The 13,069-nt window shown below is 41.2% G+C and overlaps 1 protein-coding gene across 1 annotated transcript in view; it reads right to left on the minus strand.

The window, feature by feature from the left end:
- Positions 1-294: 294 nt before the first annotated feature.
- The window catches only part of LOC144652971 (dedicator of cytokinesis protein 1-like), a 42,961-nt gene continuing 30,186 nt past the window's right edge, over positions 295-13,069 (minus strand). Inside the window, exons 43-60 of the mRNA XM_078512867.1 lie at positions 12,799-12,839; positions 12,192-12,282; positions 11,810-11,911; positions 11,532-11,621; positions 10,063-10,167; positions 9,446-9,532; positions 9,065-9,119; positions 8,416-8,497; positions 8,024-8,096; positions 7,592-7,678; positions 5,084-5,260; positions 3,969-4,052; positions 3,602-3,754; positions 3,042-3,157; positions 2,869-2,962; positions 1,987-2,201; positions 1,208-1,478; positions 295-622 (exon numbers count right to left, since the gene is read on the minus strand). Coding sequence (XP_078368993.1) covers positions 296-622; positions 1,208-1,478; positions 1,987-2,201; positions 2,869-2,962; positions 3,042-3,157; positions 3,602-3,754; positions 3,969-4,052; positions 5,084-5,260; positions 7,592-7,678; positions 8,024-8,096; positions 8,416-8,497; positions 9,065-9,119; positions 9,446-9,532; positions 10,063-10,167; positions 11,532-11,621; positions 11,810-11,911; positions 12,192-12,282; positions 12,799-12,839 — 2,250 coding nt within the window. The 3' untranslated portion in view covers position 295. The remainder of the gene's footprint in view (positions 623-1,207; positions 1,479-1,986; positions 2,202-2,868; positions 2,963-3,041; positions 3,158-3,601; positions 3,755-3,968; positions 4,053-5,083; positions 5,261-7,591; positions 7,679-8,023; positions 8,097-8,415; positions 8,498-9,064; positions 9,120-9,445; positions 9,533-10,062; positions 10,168-11,531; positions 11,622-11,809; positions 11,912-12,191; positions 12,283-12,798; positions 12,840-13,069) is intronic.

Consider the following 13,069-nt stretch of genomic DNA (forward strand, 5'->3'; position numbering starts at 1 on the left):
ACCGATGTTGAAAAATTCTGCTTTCCTTTCAATGGCATTAGCGGCGGAGTGGAATCATTTTTTGTTGGCGACGTTCCTGCAAGTAGATCTACATTCTGTGGGGTTGATGACAGTGGCTGTGTCCCCGTGTTAAATCCCCGCCTCGGCGGACTCCCAGGGGATAAAATATCGCTGTGAAACGAGGAAGACGCTGAAAAGTAACTGGTGCTTTCCGACACCCAGCTAGCTACTGACGCATTGGGTGACGAAACATAATCATAAGGCACTTGTGGATAACTAGGCGTTGTGGGAGGTGTTACATAACTATAACCATTTGGTCCGATGGGGCTGGATTCGTCGCAACCGAAGCCCCCGGACGGGGAGTCGTCGGGGATAAAGTTGAGACTGAAGACCCAGATGGCACTGATGACCCGCGAGAATCCCGCGGGAAGAATTGTTGCGTTGCAGTCGAGTTTGGCGGGGAGAAAGGAGACAGAGGACACATATGGTCTGGGGCTGAATCAGAGAACACTGATGATGCTCGACTGGATGTGGTGCTGGCGTAACTCTTTCGTTTCTCTGGCAACAGAGGCACAGGTGCTAAAAAGGAATCGTCTTCTGGAGACACCAGCGTTACTGGGCGCTAGGAGGAGGCAAAAAAATCGAATTCATAATTAACAAAGTAAACAGACAGCATGGTCATTATCTGTTAGCTCAGTATGACAAGGAAAATGAAATGTTAAGGTGCTAACAAATGGTGGAACATGTAGCAGGGACCTGGCGCTGGGACACGTCGCTGTCCCTGCGACATGTTCCTCGTGTGCTATCAGCCTTTTACTTATAAAGACAACATAAATGAATTTTTTACGCTTCTTTCACAATTTTCGATTTTGTCACCCACAAAATTATCTGATTTACTAGGGAACCTCTAATATTCCATTACTACAGTTGTGGAGGATGCGGTGGTTAAAAGGTTATTCTGCTGGATTCCAGGTCTAGAGGTCGGGCTTGAGCACTGGCCAGAGTAATCGTTTTGTTTCTTTCTCCACTTAGGAGAGAATCATTGAAAAGACATTAAGTAAAAACTAAAAACGCAATTAATTTAAACAGAAGAGTTGTAACAGCGGAGACATCAGTAGTGGCAACTACTCCTAGTTCACAAAACACACACGCCCAATTGTAAAAAGTCGTCGTGGCATTGATGGAACTTAAACCATTTTTTCCGTACCTTTGGTTTTTCCGGGACTGGAGGTCCGTTAACCTCAGCAGACATGCGAGATACAGATTTCTTGGGAGGTAAGGCGGGAAGATTGTCTTCCATAGCAGGAGGCTCAACCTTTGACTCATCTACAGCCTCTGCTCCGTTTACTGCGAAATCTGTTGGAAGACCACCCGAGGTACGTGTAGGGAGGGGTGGGGGCACAGGAGAGGCGCTGTCTGAAGAACTGGAGACCAGGACACTCTTGCGCTTGGGAGGGAGAGCTGGCGACGATTCTCCACTAAAACAAAATGGAGAGAAAATACAAAATATAATTTAACTTTAATCAAGGAAAAAACATTAAGTTAACTAAAACATAGGTTGATTCCTTAACTAAATACCAGCTGATTACTCCATGCAGTACCATAGCTGGGGTATTGTTTTGATTTGACACCTTATTCTCTGGACCAACATAATAAGAAGATATGACAGTCAGTAAGGAGAATTATCATTTTAATCCTGGAAGTGAAAAAATGAAATGTTCACAGGCATGCAGGATTCATGGCGCCTGTAACAAACACAAAATCGCCATAGATTTTCAACTATCCTTTCTTATTATTAGCCTCAAATCCACGCAAACCTAAATTTATAGATTGCCATATTGACGTCGCTTACATCGTCACGCAACACCCTTGTGGAGTGCGTGACATTTTATTGCGCCGAATCCAAAAAATGCAATTTTTTCGCTCTTTAAATTCCACATTTGAACTATTCATAAGAAAATCACCCAAAGACCAAAAGAGACATACTTGTCTTGAGGGGCCTTATCCGGGGAGGCGGCCATTCTTAGCATGCTCGCAGGCGAGGAGCTCCTTTGGTGAAGTTTTGGAACAATCCCAGTCCTCCGGCGTATTGTGTCAGGGGAATGCCCGGATGTAAGGTCCGTTTTGGAGCCCTTCTTTGGAACTGGTGGCGCCAATTCATCTATTTCTGAAAGAGCTTCCAGCGACTTTGATCCTGAAATCTGCGGCGGGAAACAAAACAGCAATGTTCAAACTTTTTTGCAGTACCAATAATGGTCATCTGGGTAAAATAAAGAGGGCCTACGTTCCGAATGTTGCACGTCAGCTTGTTGTCAACAGAATATATTGCGTTACTTAGAATCCCAACTGGAACTACGGGCTCAGAAAAGCTAAGGGACGGACCACTTAATTTTTGAGGTGGAGGGGAGTTGGGCAATTTCTTCTGAGTAATATTTTTTTCCAGTATAAGAATTTGCAAGAATTTTTTTTACTAACATAACCCTCTGCAAGATTTAGCACGTTTAGCAGGCGGGGTTGCTTGATTTTTTTTTCCCGTGCTTACTTGTGCACGATTTTTTCTCCTACTTTTCTTGTGCAAGAATGTTTTTCGTAATTGCCCCCTCCCCCTACTAAGGTGACAGAAACATCAAAAGCAACAATAAGGGGTTTGAAAACCACATCCTTTCAAAGCACAAAATGGCTGTTTTTATTTCGCGCAAATCGCGCAGCGACAAGCTTCAAAACAAGAAAGCATTTGGAAAGATCTACACATTTTCCTTTCAATCGTACAAGCGGAATATCGAGGATAAAACGAAAGCAAACATCCTTTCATGTTTAAAAGTAAATACAGCACGAAGCACGGAAGAGATAAAGAAAATGTTGTTTTACCTTTTTAGCTGGTTGGTCATCATTGTCGTACCACAAGCTTTGTCGTAGTGGGAGCTCGCTTTGACGCCTCTTTGAATTCGCCGCTGGTACACTTCTAGAACAAAACAAATTAGGACTGAATAAGATTGCTGGCAGACTGACCCTAAGACACAACATGAAAATAATTTACTTACTCTCTTCCAAAGTCAGGCAAGCTTTGCTTCCTGGCGTCTTTTTCTTTTTTCGTCAACCGCATTGTGGAGGCATGGGTCAGGGGTGTTGTTGTCACAGGTATCGGCGGCAAGGGAATCTAGGAAATGTAATGTGCGCAATCATGTTATACAGACCAATAGCTAGGCTCGATTTTCGGCGCCTTCTCAAGTCCGGTCTTTATTCCTCCCCGAAAGAGGGGAGGAGCGCGGGCTCATTTTCCCGAAAAGCGGCTGGAAATCGAGCCAACCAACGGCAAGCTAAAAACAAGTAGAACGAGTTATAATGGAATCGAAGCTAACAGTTTACCGTCAAAAATCTCTTTGCCTCTCGGAAACAGATAATTTGTTTTCGCGTCAAATGGGCGCCATTATCGATAAGCAATTTTTAATGTCGAATGGTTTTTCGTGTATTTTGCACTGTGCACAACATCTGATCATAGGAACTTCTGAAACCTACCCTTTGCTTGCTAAACCTGACTCCAACCATTTCCCCCATCTCTGTCGATTTACAAATTCTTGTATTGCATGGTTTCTATACTAACCTGTAGATCTTTAGGCCTGGCCGTCCTTCTCTCCTCCCCTGTGACACGAGTCTTCATGTCAGCAAAACATGTCTCCATCTTTTGATGAAATGGACGCAAGTCTTTCGTTGCTAACTCGTCATGAAGTACCAGTCCCTTCTCCAAAATCTTGACCTAAACCAGAAGAAAATTACAAACGAACATTTCAATTCTTCGAATTCGCCTAACTTGAATTTACGTGAGTCATTAGTTATGGTCTTTAAATCTGTGAATATCAACATCAAAAAAGACTGGGGCCAAGGAGTGGACAGAAATTGCGAATGTTGGTTCAAATAGCTTGTAAGTATATAACATAGCGTTATTACATATACAGCGAATATGACCTCACCTGATTTTCTATGGCGCGTTTTAGCCGGTCGATAAGTTGCTTATCAGCAGGATTCTTTTTCAGGTATTCTGGGACGAAGAATGCCTAAAAGGTTTTAAACAGTTATTGTTAATGCAACCCTCAAGTCTACTCAGTAACCGTTATTATTATTATTATTATTATTATTATTATTATTATTATTATTATTATTATTATTATTATTATTATTATTATTATTATTATCATTATTATTATTATATTATTACTTCTACATTTTACTTGTTTCTACCCGGTGAAGTTATGAACTTGAGTTATCCATGCGTACTCCGAGGGGGGTGGGGAGGGTAAGTCGGTACGTACCTCTTCATACTTGGCTATCCCTCCCATGACAGCAGCATCAATGATACCATTGAGTATCATACTCAGTGGGTTGATACTCGGAGGGGGGTGGGGAGGGTGAGTCGGTACATACCTCTTCATACTTGGCTATCCCTCCCATGACAGCAGCATCAATGATACCATTGAGTACCATACTCAGTGGGTTGATACTCGGATGGGGGTGGGGAGGGTGAGTCGGTACATACCTCTTCATACTTGGCTATCCCTCCCATGACAGCAGCATCAATGATACCATTGAGTACCATACTCAGTGGGTTGATACTCGGATGGGGGTGGGGAGGGTGAGTCGGTACATACCTCTTCATACTTGGCTATCCCTCCCATGACAGCAGCATCAATGATACCATTGAGTATCATAATAAGTGGGTTAATACTGAGGGGGGTGGGGAGGGTGAGTCGGTACGTACCTCTTCATACTTGGCTATCCCTCCCATGACAGCAGCATCAATGATACCATTGAGTATCATACTCAGTGGGTTAATACTGAGGGGGGTGGGGAGGGTGAGTCGGTACGTACCTCTTCATACTTGGCTATCCCTCCCATGACAGCAGCATCAATAATACCATTGAGTATCATACTCAGTGGGTTAATACTGAGGGGGGTGGGGAGGGTGAGTCGGTACGTACCTCTTCATACTTGGCTATCCCTCCCATGACAGCAGCATCAATGATGCCATTGAGTATCATACTCAGTGGGTTAATACTGAGGGGGGTGGGGAGGGTGAGTCGGTACGTACCTCTTCATACTTGGCTATCCCTCCCATGACAGCAGCATCAATGATGCCATTGAGTATCATACTCAGTGGGTTGATACTCTGACTCCTGTCTGAGGACAGATTAGTAATGATCCTATCCAGTTCCTTGTTCTTAGACTCCACTGTCTCCACTGCGTTTAGAAGAGGACTGATTTCAACCTGAAAAACAAGCAAGAAAATTGTCACTCACTGTAGCACAGACGTGTTAAGTAAGCTCAAGTCATCTCACTAAACAGGGCTGCTGCCTAAGGAAATTTTTAAGGAGCCCTTCGGGCTCCTAACATCAATATTTAGGAGCCAGAGCCATTATGTTAGGAGCCCAGCTTAAAAGTTGCCGAAGACAAATCTGTGGGGGGGGGGGGGGTTACTCAGGCAAATATGTGGTCAACAATGTGGTCTTGGAGAGGGGCCCAGGGAGTCAACCTTCCCCCAACATTACTGCGATAATATACATGCACCCGAATGTCCCCTAGGGGGTACTCCCTATAGTGGACTATACTGGGAGGCTTCGCCCAACAGGGATACCTTTCTCAGGCTGTAGGTATATAACAGGACAGGGATTTTACGAGTTGGAGTATACAAAGGGGGGGGGGGGGGACTGGTTTTTAATTAAGTGAAAAATAAGAAAAAAGATGTAGTATTTCTTCTGTTGGTATGTGAAAGGGGTGCCATCTTCATTAGGGGGTATATGGTTTCTTAAAGGGTAAGGGACACTTTCACATACCAAAAATGACAACCTCGTTCATGAGATCCTGGGAAAGACGTTGCAGAAATGGTTCATGAAAGGGTAAGGGTACCCTCCCCATAAAACTTTTTTATTTTACTCTGCAGCAACCTCAGAGACCCAGAGGTAAGAAGTTGGATAAGTCATCAATATCAGCAATATCTTTCCCCCCTGTGGGTTAAATCACTAGCTGGGCTGGGAGAAATAAACCAACAATGAAAACTGACATGCATTTTTAGTTGAGAGCGTGAAGGGTTAATTCATTTGTTAAGCCAGTGCCAGAATGAATGCATTTCATGTACTTTCATGTGTTTTTCACTTAGAAAATCAATGTACATGAAACAGAAAAATCCAGTTCAATTAATATTTTAGTAATCAAGGTTAAAAAAGAAGCAATAATTAAGCAGGTCTATTTTTCCTAGGTTTAGAAAAAGGTAACGAGAAGTCAAAAACACCTGTGTAAACACTTTAATTAAGTTTTGATCTTATCTTTGTTACATGATAACCAGTTGACAAAAATAGAACAGAAAAATTAAGTTGTGAAAACACTTCAAATTACTAATCTTATCAAATAAGTTGTTTATAAAATAAATGTAGCAACAAAAGCAATATATTTTAATCAAACTGAATATCTGAGCAGGCAAAAGGACTGAAGTTTCTAGCACAAAAATTTGCCAGTCACGGATCAATGCCCGAGAATGCTCAGGACTGCTTATAAACGTGAAAACATGAAACAGTTCGTTGAAATTAACAACCTAAGTCCACAAAAAATCGGCAGCAGATATGAAATGTCACATGAAAAGAAAGAGGCATACATTTTACGTCCTACTAAAGTTAAGCGTTCAATGCTTTATAGATTAAGCTGAATTACATGTTAAACGCGCCACGTAAGTTTGTGTACACATCACGATATTTGGCACATTGTTTTACGTAAGTTTAAGCCTGTCGGAAAGGTTTTTGTATCAAGCTTTTGCAGATTAAAATTCTTTCAGACCTGATCCATGACTGCAGTAGCAAACAGATTGATCTCACTTTTGTATCCGTAAATATTTCTTCAGTTTCACTTCGAAAATTCTCCGTAACGTCAACGAAGCAAATGAAACGTAATCCAGAACATTCCATATTTGGAAGTTAGGACCAGTCCTAAACACTTGAAAACGAATGGTTTTCGAAGTTGCTGAATTTTGCAAAGACATGTTACGTACTTAATACGCCAAATGCAAACAATTTCAGCGTTTCCGTTTTAAAATGAAGCAGCTGTTGTTTTTGATGGGATTTTTTATGCCAATGAAACAAGGTTACAAGGAAATTGAAGTCAAAAGATGGGAGTGGAGGATCAATGTTTAGGCGCCCATGCGGGCTCCTTGAACAAAAATTTAGTCGCCCGCGCTCGTAACTTAGGCGCCACTGGCGACCGGGCGCCCGTTAGGCAGCAGCCTTGCTAAAGTAACAAATGATCTCTAGGACCAAGGGGGACTCTCATAAGGAAGGGACGGGGATGTTCGTCGTCTCGCTTAGGGGTGAAAATTATGGAATTTGGTCTCACTTAGGGTGTTCAGGACAAAACGCCAATATTTTTAGCCGTCTTGGTCTTGTTTAGGGTTGCAGAAATAAAAAAAGCGCCAGAATACTGTGTTGGCAGTCGAAACATTGTACTGTTCCATTTGGGGAAACTTCTGTCCGGTTGTTCTTACAAATGGAAAGCGTGTAGTCTGACAGTGACGACTAGTGCTACGAAATTTCACTACCGTTATCACAACACTTACACTCTCAGAAGAGGTAATTTGAAACCATCTGAGGATTCCAGGCAGAGGCGTGGCGATTGTGTAGGTTGTCCTCTCCAACCACAAGTTCTAAAAGACGAAAATCAAGTACAGTAACACATAGTTCATAAGATTTCCCAGAGGACTTTGTAAACTATTACATAAATGGGGTGCAGGGCTGGCGCACTGGTGAGAGCGCACGCCTCCCACCTATTGCCTCGGTTTGCATTTGTTCAGTGTTAATTTTCTTTGTTGAAGCTTAAAACGTACAGTCTTCACCAATCTAGAGCAACGCTGATCAAGTTGGAGCAAAGTTGTTCCAAGAAGAGACAACTTATAGTAAGATCTAATAAGCACAGCAGTTACTGGAAAAACAGAACGTTCGATCAACGAACTTAAGATTTACAATATAAGTGGCATGCAACCGTTCCTTACCGCAAAATCCTCACTTCCCGGGCGCAAAGGCCGTGAGTTGGTGAAGCGTCTGACGTCATTCACACGGTAGTAACTGTAAAAAAATGTTTAAGTCAATTTTCTGTTTTAAAGTTATTTCATTTGCCAGTAGAAGCATCACACACGTACAGTATGTTCTCAAAAGTGAAAGTGATAAATGATCGTCGCAGTGAATTTCCAATAAGCAATTGGATAAAGAAGCCTGAAAAAAAATTCAGGGCTTCAACGGGATTCGAACCCATGACCTCCGCGATACCGGTGCGATGCTCTACCAACTGAGCTATTGAAGCCACACATTGGGAGCGAGGTCATATTTTTTTTTCTCAGCAAGGAGATTGGTATAATTCTGTCAATGAACAGTAAGTAGCACTTACCCCGCAATTTTATCATCAACTGCTCTGCCAGAAAAACGTTCCTCGTGTTCCGAGATGGGAATCACTCGACAACACTGTAGATCTGAAATCGGTCAAGATCAACACAACTAAATACTAAAAGGTTTCTTAACTCAACAAAAGCTTGCCCATCCGTACTCGTTCATTCAAGGTACCAATCTTGATAAGCGATTGACACTTCTGTTGAAATACAGTTAAACTGGAACACAGAAGTAACGACACGTTACGATAGAGCGATTTTTAAAACAGTATCGTAAAACCAAAACCAAAGAAATCACTCTGGTCAATCACAAAGGACACAGACAATCCATTGAAATAATCCAAACTTGAAGCAAATAAATGTACCCGGAGTGAAGCGCAGGAAAACGTATGTGAACGAGTCAGGATTTGTCTTGGTTTTACTTCTGATTGGTTGGGAAAGTGGCGCGACTTTTTTAAACCAATCACTTTAAGCGTAGTTATACAAAACCAAAGCAAACACAAGTTACTTTCGACACTGAAAATGAAAGTGAAAATCGCTCTTTGTCTGTATGTTTCTCTCTCTTTATGTATGCACGTCTGTCTGTTTTCTGTTTGTCTGTCTGCCTTGTTTCCTTTGATTGTTTTTGTCTTATAGTTAAGCAAAGGATACATTGTTTGTCAGATTCCAGAATATCATCCTCTGGAGGCGTGTTCTTGTCCATTATCTGGAAAAGAACAACTCTGACATTTCAGCGGGTTTCTAACGTTTATGAACAAAATGTTAACAGCAGAGTGACAAGCACACACCTTAACGTTCATTTTATTTTAATGTGGCTTTTCAGACCGTACTAATATAACTACAATTATTTCGAAACATTCATGCAATTTAAAATCACAAGACAACTGTAATAGATCTTCCCAGTAAACTTGTTCAGTAGATAACGTCATTGTCTTTGATAACAAGTCGGGGGCGGTGCTTACTCGAGTAAATACGGTATGTACATAACACTGAAAGCGGGTGTGATTTATTATTGATTAAATCAATTCTTACTTGAGCATCCGGGAACTGTGCCCTTATTCTCTGGTTGAACGAGCCGATTTTCTCGTACTCATCACCTCGATACACAAACGCTTTGTTCTTTAAGGCAAAGGAGAGAAAAGAAAATGCACTGTTACAACAAAAACAACAAAGCATGCTTTCTCTACCCTTCACTGACAGGCAAAATTCAACCCGTTCACAGACGAAATGCTATTTAGAATGCATACAGATGTAGAGTACCACCCCTACGATTCTACAGAGCAGTGAAATCGTGTCATGACTATAGGCCGATATCTATGTTGAGTTTTCAGTGGACTTGACTTGTAAACATTTTAATGGGTTCCGTTTGCATTGACTAAATAAAACCTTAAACGCTTTGGGGGTGGAGTTGACATTGAGAAATGACAAAGTTTCCCGCCGGTGTATATTAACAAGTGAACCCCGCGTCTTGCTTTTCTCGGATTGTGTTTGGTTAGATTAAACAGAACCCATCAGAATGATGTCAAAAGCGTGTCGAGTGCCAACAGTGTGCGCGCAAAACCGACACACCTCGAATGCAACTTCACACCTGACGCAAAATCAAAAACGTATTCCCCTTCTGTAAGTAAATTTTTCGTTAGAGGACTTACCCTGACTGAAGATGGAAAGCCTTTGCCGTAGAATCCTACTCTGAAGTACTCTGGTTCGGGTCGAACCTGCTTCATGATGTTGTCGAAAAACTTGGCTTGCTTTTTCTATTCAGAGAGAAACACGATATAAAAAGATTAGTTACAGACTTACGTATCTGAATGTGCTGCTCACTGACAAATAAAGAGTTTCACGTAGAAATCTAAACACTATCCTTTTAGCCTTCAGAGGAAAGATAGATTTTATTAGAGCGATCAATGTTTGACATAATAAAAATTTCGGTTTGTATCTGATCTTAAAATCGGTGGTAAAAACGTATAAAACTGAATTTTCGGTAACGTTACCTTCACCAGAGTTACAATTGGTTCAGTTTTTGCATAATAAGTTTTTTATACACCGCCGGTCTCTAGGGATGTTCCCAATGTTAAATAACGTTAATTTCGCGATTTTGAGGTGCACATATTTCGCGACACTTAAATTTCGCGATTTTGCAAAAATTTTGTATTTTGAATCAATTTAATTTCGCGTTTTTGAGTGAGACACAATTTACATTTTCTTGGCAATATATTTTGACATGCCTTTGAATTATATAAAACGACTTCATCGAAGGAACAATAACGTCAAAATTAACAAACAAGCGGGGGGAGGGGGGACTTAATCTCGGCAATAGCAACAACAGAGCAGTTCTCACAATGTCTACAAGTGAGTCAATTGACGACAACATCCATTTACATTGATTACTGACATGTGCGAGTCACTTAATATTCGCGTCATGTTATGTTCGCGACACTTATTGTTCAAGTCACTTTAATTTCGCGATTTTTTTAGAGTCGCGAAATTCGCGAAATTAAAGTGTCGCGAAAATTTCATGTAATAAGGTAATTAACATGTGCATTTCCCCATTTGTGAATGATAAGGTAAAGGTAAAGACTGGGTTCGAGCCTAGTGTCCTATCAGGCTGGAGCTTATTCCGGTTTCTGTAGCATGAAGCAACTACAGTCAACTCTCTCTAAAACGGACACCGTCGGGACCGGCTCTAACTGTCCGTCTTAGAGAGGTGTCCGTCTTATAGGGAGTTAAGTTACAGTAAAACGACTAAAAAAAACGGCAGGGACGGGACCAACACCAGGTGTCCGTCTTACGGAGGTGTCCGTCTTATAGAGGTGTCCGTTAAAAGAGAGTTGACTGTAGAAGCATAACTACTTCCCCCCTGGAAGGGATGCTAGTCCATCGCAGGGTTACCCCTCAGCAATACATTCGCCGTTACCCATTTATACACCTGGGTGAAAAGAGGCTCTGTGAAAGTAGAGTGTCTTGCCCAAGGACACAACACATTGACCCCGGACAGGGCTCGAACCCGGACCACTCAATCCGGATTCCAGCGCACTAACCATTAGGCCACCGCGCCTCCACCACCACCGCGTTCAGTAAGTTACTATTCTAATAAGTAAACAGAACTTGAGGTTTTTACCAGAATGTCACCAAGTTTAACATAGTCATACAGCAGTAATTCGTATTGTTCTGTCAGTTCTTTACACAGCTCAATCGCTTTCTCCCAAGTCTGAAAAAACAAGCAGACAGTGATCTAGTATTTCAACCGTAACTACAATAAAAGTTGGCCGATCAATATTTTACCACGTTTAACTGATCTCCAAAAAAGAAGAAAAAAAACTACAAGTTTAACGAAGAAGTATAGGTTTCTTAAAGGGCCTCTGGTGTCTCTTACACGTTTATACCTAAGTCCTATACCTTTCCTTGATCCAGAAAGTCAATGGCATCCAAATACAACTTTTCCTTGAGCTGGAAATCTGTCAAAGATTCTGGTGAATCCTCAAGAAGTGTCTCTGGCCACTGTTAAAAAAAAGGAAAGTTAAAAATACGTGTTTCTCTCTACTTAAACGCTGTTATAGCCAGTCGAGGGGCTTTAATGCCATGAATTCATTTTCCAGCTTTCGAGAATCACATTCCAATTTCCAGTTCATGACTTTGGTTGTTGTCAGGTAAAGGGTAGCTGGGCCTGGGAAGACATTGAATAAACAATTTTTGTGAAGTATAAGCTCTTCAAATCGACCCTTAGGGGTGGAGAAAATAGATTCATTTAGGTAATTAAGAGTTACAGAAGTGTGATCACCTTGAGTAATTCAGCATGTTTCAGGACTGTGTAACCAGCTTCTGTGAAGTTGTGTACAGCAATGTGAAGGTCACAAAGTCTATTGATACACCTGCAGAAAAATAAAGAAATTTTAAATTCAACGATGCTGCTATTTAACAATTAGCCTACTGAAGAAAGAATATTAGCGATAAGCAAAACCCAGTGAACGACTATTAGGCAAATTCGCAATCTGATTGGCTACTCAAGCGCGGTCTAATTAACAAATAGACAGCACCTGTGTACCCAATCAGATTGCGCGATTAACTAATAGATGTTTAGTGGGTTTCGCAAATTATTGATAGATTGCCATGGGAGTGCACACAAGTAAAATTGCCACAGTCACAAACCAAAACTATAAATAAACCGCTTCAGTGAACATGGCCAAAACTGAAACAAATCGTTCAGAATAGATGGTTGGTTATCTGTCTAGGTTTTGCCTTTGATTGGTCGGAAGAAGTGGTGGTCAAGAGATTGAAGCACGAATGTTTTACTTTTTAAGAGAAAATTTACACTAAAAAAGTTGAAATATTAGCCAAGAAAACGGTCAAAAAAGCATTACCCTCAATGATTTCAGATATTAACGTACCTGATATACATGTCTCCACGACCGATCGTCTTGTAGAATTCCTGCAAAAGGAAAACACGACAATGTAAAAATTATACCTGCATGTCTACTAACTTGACAACAGAAGAAACAACATCAAAAGGCTATTAATTATATTACAGCAGACAAAGTTAAAACAAATGAATCATCCCTTTGTCTTTTGGACTACAATAATTATTATACGTTGTAGTCACTATCTGTATTCTCATTGGCTAAGAGCTTACAGTCAATTCTGGGAACCAGCGCAACCTAC

The sequence above is a fragment of the Oculina patagonica genome, chromosome 5, assembly GCF_052425735.1.
Source record: "Oculina patagonica isolate OP01 chromosome 5, crgOcupat, whole genome shotgun sequence".
NCBI classification, from domain to species: Eukaryota; Metazoa; Cnidaria; class Anthozoa; order Scleractinia; family Oculinidae; genus Oculina; species Oculina patagonica.